The 9,095-nt window shown below is 48.1% G+C and overlaps 1 protein-coding gene across 1 annotated transcript; it reads right to left on the bottom strand.

Moving 5' to 3' along the window:
* Positions 1–716: 716 nt before the first annotated feature.
* Positions 717–1,508, bottom strand: LOC147088176 (histone H1-like). Its single transcript, XM_085977939.1, has one exon. The coding sequence runs from the start codon at positions 1,476–1,478 to the stop codon at positions 792–794; it is 687 nt and encodes a 228-aa protein (XP_085834065.1). The 5' UTR covers positions 1,479–1,508; the 3' UTR covers positions 717–791.
* Positions 1,509–9,095: the final 7,587 nt, after the last annotated feature.

The raw sequence follows: 9,095 nt of genomic DNA, 5'->3' as shown, positions 1-9,095 counted from the left end.
CTGACTGAGAAAGGCAGGGAGTGGGGTGGGGGGGGGGGGAGGAGACAGAGTGAGAGATTAAACAGAGAGAGCGGGAGGGGAGGAGACAATTTCAAGAGTGACAGACAGAGCAGAGAGCGGCCTCTGATCTTCCAGCTCCACCTCCAGCTTTCTGTAACCGCCAATTTCAAACCGTTTCTCGACAGTAGAACAGAAACACAGCGCTCCGCACAAACCCTTACAGACTCGGACTTCATATTCAAGGGTTTCCTGAAACCAGAATCTTTTACATAAGTTCCGGTTACAATTAACAATCAGTAATATTCGCGCCTATATACAGTCCCTTCAATCACAAGTCGACCCGTCTCCTTCCATGTCAATCTCTGACCTTATTCCCTCTCCCCACACAGACGGGTTCAGCAGTTTACAAACTGATTTGGAGAATCTCATGTGTTGGGGTTTGAGTTGTGACGCGGGGTATCCCCAGTGTCAGAGTCTCACAGAGACTCTCACCCTGAACCTGTGAACTGAAAATGACCCTGAACTGAGACTGGAGCCGAACACCCCCCCAGTTAGAGTGAGGCCCGGCCCGGACATCCCATTCTGTGTTTTATTAGTCATTGGGGAGGGGTGGGAGCTGCGAATGTCAGCGAGTCACCAGGAAGCCGGGGTTCATTTGAAATGATTTCAATCGGGAGCCTGAGCCCGGCCCCGGGACATGGATCATCTCATTCCGCGATCAGCTCTTTTTGGAAAGACGTGGGTGGCCCTGAAAAGAGCCTTTTGGTTGAGATGTTTACAAGTTGTCCTTTTTACTTTCTTTTGCTCGCTGCTTTGGGAGACTTTGCTGATTTGGGCTTGGCCTTGGGTTTTTCCACCTTCTTGGCTGCCTTCACCTTTCCGCCTGTTGCCTTCTTGGGGCTCTTGGGCTTCTTCACCGCCGCCTTCTTCCCAGCCGCCGCTTTCACTGTCTTTTGTGACGTTGCTGTCTTCTTGTTGCTCGTTTTTTTGGCTGCTGGTTTCTTGGCTGGAGATTTCTTGGCTGCTGGTTTCTTGGCTGGAGATTTCTTGGCTGCTGGTTTCTTGGCTGGAGATTTCTTAGCTGCCGGTTTCTTTACTGCAGATTTCTTGGCTGCTGGTTTCTTCACCTTCTTTCCCTCTTTCCGCTGGGATTCCTTCTTAGCGAGCCTGAAGGAACCCGAGGCGCCCGTGCCCTTGGTCTGCTCCAGGGAGCCGTTTTCCACTTTCCTCTTGATACTTAACCTGATCTGGGAACTTAACTTCAGCACATCGACGCCGTTGGCAGCCAGAGCCTTCTTTATCGCGACCAGCGACATCCCCTTGCGATCGCTGCCACTCGCCACAACCTCGAGGATCTGCTCGCCCAACGTGGGACCGGCTGGCTTGGAGCGGGGAGCCGCCTTCTTCTTCTTGCTCGGAGCCTTGGTTTGAGCGGCGGCGGCAGGAGGAGCCGTTTCGGCGGCTGCAGTCTCAGTCATGTCGGCGACTCTGTAGAAAATCTCTGTGACAGTCAGAGCTGTGTCAGGAATGAAACGAGAGGCGGCGGCACAGAGCAACTTAAAGGCAGCGAGCGGACGGGGCGGAGACATCCTGCTGTCAGCTCCCGGCCCCTCCAGCCTCTCTGTGTTTCTCTCTCCTCATTAACTCTCCGATTCCAATTAAACTCGGGCACTCCACATTCCCAGGCTGGCCTCTGTTTCTCTCGAAGACCGGGATGTTTGCTGTCGAGAAAGTTTCATCAGAATTAAAGGCAGCAATTTCGATTTAAAGCCGTTTCATTGCTGCACTGATCGCGCTCTCTCACCCGACCGCGCACATGTTCGCTGTTTTTTGACTGAAATTTGAAATCAAATAAAGCTTCACCTTTAATTCCCACTTCAGGGCTGAGCAGGGGGGCAGGACGATCCTATGACAGGGAAATCTTTGAATTTTACACAAGAGGGTCTCTGAATTCCGGCGATAAGAGCGGACACACAAACACAGTGACATTAGTCTAACCCACCCGCCCCTTTAACACACTCTCGCTGACACAATGTTCACTCTGCTCATTCACAGCACAATCTGTTCCCAGATTTACAGTTCACAGGACAGGTTTTCCTCTCCGCTCGGCCTGTGCTGCAGATTCTCGGGGTTAGTTGGAGTTTCCCAGCTCAGTCAGTGTTAAACACTCTGAGGCCGGCGCTCTGTTCCCCAGATTCAGGGGCAGCACCAGAGAGAGAGAGAGAGAAACAGACACAATGTCAGTCTTGCACTTTCAACAGTGCTTCCATATCAGGCTCAACTGTATCCCGCTCTGACAAACAGTACAAGAGAGAGCGGATAGCGAGAGAGTGAGAGAGACAGTGAGAGAGAGAGAGATTGGGCTGAGCGAGAGACAGGCCAGAGCGAGGCAGGGCGGTGAGAAAAACATACAGCCTATCAGTTCCAGGCTGAGCTCTCCAGTCCCATTTATCCAGAGAGATCCCACTGGGGAGGCAGAGGATGCAGACTCACCTCTCACTGAGAGTTACAAGATTTACAGGAATGGTTCCACGGATGAGGGACCTCAGTTCCGGGGAGAGTCTGGCGAAGCTGGGGTTGTTCTCCTTCGAGCAGAGAATGTTGGGAGATTTGATGGAGGAGTTCAAAATCAAAAAGTGCCTGGACAGAGTAGACAGAGAGAAACTGTTCCCATTGGTGGAAGGGTGGGGAAGCAGAGGACACAGATTGAAGGTGATTGATAAATGAAGCAGAGGTGCCCTGAAGACACAGTTTTTGATGCAGTGAGCGGTTATGATCTGGAATGCACTGCCTGAAAGGATGATGGTGGCAGATTCAATCCTGGCTTTGAAAAGGGAATTGGATAAACACCTGAAGGAAACACATTTGCAGGGCTCCGGGGAAAGGGCGGGGGATTGGGACAAACTGAAGGGCCCTTGCTGGCACGGGCTCGACGGGCCGAATGGACTTCTTCTGTGCTGTAAACATTCAATGATTCTAGGCTTCTATGATATTGTACCAGAGACAGACACATTATTAATCCCACACTGCGGGACAATATCAGAGAGTGAGAGGAACAATGTCCCATATTTAACCCTCTCTTCCCTGTTGTACTCTCTTACAATCTCGCAGCTCAGGGTCGTTCGGTGTTACTCTCAGTAATCGAGTGATTCTCTCCGATTAAATTAATCTGGTGCTGTTCCTGTCAGATATTAACTCCTGCACGGTCTCAGCAAACACTCCGAATCCTTCGTTCCTCAATAGTTTCTGCAGGATTGCTTTGTGAAGACGCGATCATGAAGAACAAACAGCCTGCACGGAATGATCCCAAATTGAGCATCTTAAAGGGGCAAGCCTCCAGCTTTAAACATTCTCTGTCCTTTTTCCCCCAGGCCCAGTTCATTTGCTCAGATTCTGATAAAAGTGAGTTGGGGAAAGTTCCCTTTGATTATTGTGCTCAATTAATGCTGGGAGTTGCGCTTGCGCTGTTTAGCCCCGCCCCCTCAATCAATTTCCAGTGAGCAGTAGAGCGCATGCGGGTCCCCTCCCCCAGCTCTGCCTCTGTTCGCCATTCACTCAGTGAGCGGAAGAAGATGGCCCGGAATGTAGACATCAGGGCCCCGGAGGAAGGCAGCAAACAGCAGCCTCCTTACAGCAGCACATCACTTTGGGAGCGTGTCCGCAGATGGACTCAGAGATCGGCATTGAGTCCGGGGACAGTTCAGGGGGAGTCGGCGTCTGTTTGTAAGAGCCGGAGTGGAACAAGAACTGGTCTCAGAGCAAGGAGTGAGTGAGGGAAGGGAGAGGCCGTTCTCGGGCTGTGTGTGGCCAACGTGTGTCCAGGGTAAGGGAGACAGAATGGGAAGGATCTGCTATTTACAATCATTGTTGCTTTCTCTCGGCAAACCAGTAGTGAATGTTCCCGGTTTAGTTCCAGACTCGCCGTGTTTCTTGTCATTGGATAGTGAGCAGTGGAAGCAGAGCCGGACAGTAAGGATTGATACAAAGAGCATCTATTGCAGGCACCAGGTGAGAAGTGTGAAAGACACGTTTTAAACAGGGGCTGTTTGTTTTTGTTTGAATGGTTAGTCCCATGGGAGAGGGACTTAGCATGGAAACATCGAAACATAGAAGATAGGAGCTGGAGTGGGCCATTCGGCCCCTCGAGCCTGTTCCGCCTTTCAACGAGACCATGGCTGATCATCCAAATTCAGTAACCTGACCCTGCCTTCTCACCACATCCCTTGACCCCTTTAGCCTTAAGAAATATATCTAACTCCTTCTTGAATATATTTAATGAATTGGCCTCCACTGCCTTCTGTGGTAAAAAATTCCACAGGTTCACCACTCTCTGGGTGAAGAAATTCCTCCTCATCTCTGTCCTAAATGGCTTACCCCTTATCCTTAGACTGGGAAACCTGGTTCTGGACTCCCCGGCCATCGGGAATATCCTTCCTGCATCTAGTCCTGTTAGAATTTTATGAATTTTAATGAGATCCCGTCCCTTCTAAATTCCAGCGAGTATAAGCCCAATCGACCCAATCTCTCCTCATACTTTATTCCTGCCATCCTAGGTGTCAGTCTGATGAATCTTTGCTGCACCCTCTCCATGGCAAGAGCATCCTTCCTCAGATAAGGCGACCAAAACTGCACACAATACTCAAGGTGTGGTCTCACCAAGGCCCTGTACCACTGCAGCAAGACATCCTTGTTCCAGTACTCAAACCCACTCGCTATGAAGGCCAACGTACCATTTGCCTTCTTAACCACCTGCTGCACTTGCATGCTTACTTTCAGCGACTGGTGCACAAGGACACCCAGGTCTCATTGCACTTCCCCTTCTCCCAATCTATTGCCGTTCAGATAATAATCTGCCTTCCTGTATTTGTCACTAAAGTGGATAACCTCGCATTTATCCACAGTATACTGCATCTGCCATGTTTGTGCCCAATCTGCCCTGTGTAAATATCCCTGCTCCATCAGGTAGTCCCATTCACGGAGCAGTGCAGCGGTTGGTTTGTGGCACTGAATTGCTGTAAAATTGGAAAACACACTTGGTGTACAGAAGCTGATTGCTGCAGTACTGCAGTGGAGTCAGACACTGACACTGTTTGTATCGCTGGCTTTCCTCTGCGAATGTTCATAATGATTGTTAGCAGAGAGATTATAAATTGACCCAGAGAGTGGTGAACCTGTGGAATACTCTACCACAGAAGGCAGTTGAGGCTAATTCATTAAGTATATTCAAGAAGGAGTTAGATATATTTCTTAAGGCTAAAGTGATCAAGGGATATGGGGAGAAGGCAGAGACAGGGTACTGAGTTTGGATGATCAGCCATGATCTCATTGAATGGCAGAGCGGGCTCGAGGGGCCGAATGGCCGACTGCTGCTCCTATCTTCTATGTTTCTATCACCTTTTTATTTTTTACCTCATCTGATCTTGATTTATAAGAAATACTTTTAATCCCTACAGGTAAGTATTTGAAGTAACTGGATTAAATGTGAAGCTCCCTCCACCTGAGGCATGAGGAACAGTGCAGCCAGCTCCATCTCACACACAGTAGGTATGTTATCACTCCCAGAGTGCAGAGACACGGACAGGTTATCAGTTCCACAGTCACAGACAGCAGCAGTGGTCAGTCCACCACTGCTCACAGTTTACAGTGACACATTTTCAATCCAGCAGTCAAACAGATCAGGAGAGACCGAGGTTGTTTCCATTTCACCACAACTCAGTACTGCTGACAGGTAGATACATCAATCCCAGCCCATAATCACACCCACTATCAGGTTGAAAGGCTCTGTGTCAATCTCACAGCCTGAGCTACAAAATAAATATCCAATACGACAGACTGGTTGAAAGTTACAGAATCCAATGCAATGAAATAACCCAGAGTGCAGACTGATAAGAACATAAGAAATATACGAAACAGGAGCAGGATTGGGCATTTTGCTCTTCGAACCTGCTCCGCCATTCAGTGAGATCATGGATGATACACTGACTCATCTCCATTTTTCTGCATTATCCCCATATCCCTTTATACTCCTAATATTCAAAAATCTATCAATTTCTGTCTTGAATACACTCAACGACTGAGCCACCACAGCCCTCTGGGATTCAGAATTCTAAAGATTCATCACCCTCTGAGTGAAGAAGTTTATCCTCATCTCAGTACTAAATGTCCGACCACTTATTCTGGGACTGGGACCTCTCGTTTTAGACTCCCCAGCCAGGGTAAACCTCCTCCTTGCATCTACCCTGTGAAGTCTGGTAAGAATTGTGTATGTTTCAATGAGATCACCTCTCATTCTTCTAAAGTCTGGGGAATTTAGGCCTATTATACTCAATCTGTCCCCCAAACCAGGAACCAGTCTGGTGAATCTCCGTTGCACCCCCTCTATGACATTACATATACACATTACATACCAGCCCAAAAATCTCATACGTAAACATATTGAAAGATATAGCATCAATTCCATTAGTACTGACAATGCTACACAGTACATACCACTCCAAAAATCTTAAACAGTAGCAGATTAAAGGTATCATATCAATTCGATTATTACAGCCTGAACTACACAATCACACAGAGTACCAGAGACTCACTGATACAGAATTTATACCACACTCACACACAGTACCATAGACTCACAGATACAGAATAAATACCACACTCGCACACAGTACCAGAGACTCACAGATACAGAATAAATACCACACTCACACACAGTACCAGAGACTCACAGATACAGAATTTATACCACACTCACACACAGTACCAGAGACTCACAGACACAGAATTTATTCCACACTCACACACAGTAACAGAGACAGAGAGATATTGAATGTATCCCACACTCACACAAGATACCAGAGACTGACAGATACATAATTAATCCCAACCCAAACATATTACCAGAGATTGACAGATGCAAATGGATCCCACACTCACACAGTTCCAGTCACCAGTACCAGACAGAGACACAGCATCAGTCTTACAGTTTCTAATTTGTATCCACAGGACATTAATTAAAATATCCCTCCTTCATGTACAACATGAGAGAGAGAAAAGCGAGTGAGAGTGAGAGTGTCGGTATTAGACTTCCTGTCAATGTGCCAATTTCACGCTCAGTAACAGCATCCCACCTTCTTAGAAAGTGCAACAGAGAATGAAGAGAGACAGAGCAAATGGTTAGAGGGAGAGACAGAGTGAGGAGGGCAGTGAGAGGGAGAGAGAGTATCAGTTCCAGACTAAACTGTGAAGTTCAGTTTATTTCCAGAAAGCTCCCAGTGGAGAGGCAGAAGATGTGGTCTTATACTGATATTGTACCAGAGACAGACACATTATTAATCCCACACTGCGGGACTGTGTCAGAGAGCGAGACAAACAATGGTCAATATTTAACCCTCTATTGCCTGTTTCACTCTCTGCAACTTCGCCGCTCAGGGCCGTTTGGTATTACTCTCAGTGACCGAGTAATCTAGGACTGTTGCTATCAGATATTAACACATGCCCCATTCCAGGAAACACTCCGGCTCCCTCGTTCCTCCCATGCTTCTGCAGGATTGCTTTGTGAAGACGGCACAAGATCAGCAAACACCCTGCACGGAATGATCCCAAATTGAGCACCTTAAATGGACAAGCCCCCAGCTTTAGACATTCTCTGTCCTTCCCCCCCACCCCCAGGCCCAATACCTTTGCTCAGATTCTGATAAAAGTGAATTGGGGAAAGTTCCCTTTGATTTTTATGCTGAATTATGCAGGGAGCTGCGCGTGCGCAGTTAAGCCCCGCCCCCTACGGCGATTCCCAGTGAGCAGAAGAGCGCATGCGCAGTCCCCTCCCCCAGCCCTGCCTGTGATCGCCGTTCACTCAGTGAGCGCAAGAAGATGGTTTAAAAGAACCGGGACTGGAGACATCAGGGCCCCGGAGTAAGGCAGCAAACAGCAGCCTCCTTACAGCAGCTCATCGCTTTGGGAGCGTGTCCGCAGATGGGCTCAGAGATCGGCATTGAGTCCGGGGACAGTTCAGGGGGAGTCGGCGTCTGTTTGTAAGAGCCGGAGTGGAACAAGAACTGGTCTCAGAGCATGGAGTGAGTGGGGGAAGGGAGAGGCCGTTCTCGGGCTGTGTGTGGCCAGCGTGTGTCCAGGGTAAGGGAGATAGAATGGGAAGAATCTGCTGTTTACAATCATTGCTGCTTTCTCTCTCCAAACCAGCAGTGAGCTTTATCCGCTTTAGTTCCAGGCTCACCGTGTTTCTTGCCAGGTAAGAAGATTGAAGGACACGTTTTAAACTGTGGCTGTTTGCTTTTGGTTGAACGGTTAGAAGCAGCAATCTGGCTGGTGTGAGATTCCCTGCTCCATCGGGTAGTCCCATTCATGGAGCAGTGAAGGGGTAAGGGTTGTGAGCAGATGTCTCTAAGTTGCTGTAAAACTGCACAACACACTTGGTGTGCAGAAGCTGATTGCTGCAGTACTGCAGTGGAGTCAGACACTGACACTGTTTGTATCGCTGGCTTTCCTTTGAGAATGTTCATAATGAGAATTAGCACAGAGATTATACATTGATAATTTTTGTATTTTCTACCTCATCTGTTCTTGATTGATAAAATATACATTTTTTCCCTACAGGCAAGTACTTGAAGGAACCAGAATAAATGTGAAGCTTCCTCCATCTGAGACTTAAGGAACAGTGCAGCCAGCTCCTTCTCACACACAGTAGGTATGTTTTCACTCCCAGAGTGCAGAGACACAGACAGGTTATCAGTTCCACAGTCACAGACAGCAGCAGTAGTCAGTCCCGCACTGATCCCAAGTTTCAGAGACACATTTTCAATCCAACAGTCAAACAGAGCAGGAGAGACAGAGGTTGGTTCCATTTCACCTCAACACAGTCCCTCTGACGGGCAGATGCATCAATCCCAGCCCAAAATCACACCCAGATTGAAAGTCACTGAGTTAATCTCACAATAGTGCAGCCTTAGCACCAAATTAAATATCAGATAGAGCAGACGAACGGTATCTGAATGAAAGGTATAGAAAAAAGTTGCATAAATATTCCCCAGACTGCAGACTGAGCAATACATTACCTACGAGTCCAAAAATCACACTTAGAG

This window comes from Somniosus microcephalus, unplaced genomic scaffold (assembly GCF_052327205.1).
Source record: "Somniosus microcephalus isolate GS21.2 unplaced genomic scaffold, FLI_Smic_1.0 unresolved_chr5, whole genome shotgun sequence".
In the NCBI taxonomy this organism is placed as follows: Eukaryota; Metazoa; Chordata; class Chondrichthyes; order Squaliformes; family Somniosidae; genus Somniosus; species Somniosus microcephalus.
This window is presented reverse-complemented; position numbering and strand designations above follow the sequence as displayed.

Excerpts from the sequence above, each read along its gene's own strand:
- LOC147088176 (XM_085977939.1), bottom strand. The coding sequence starts at position 1,478 with ATGACTGAGACTGCAGCCGCCGAAACGGCTCCTCCTGCCGCCGCCGCT.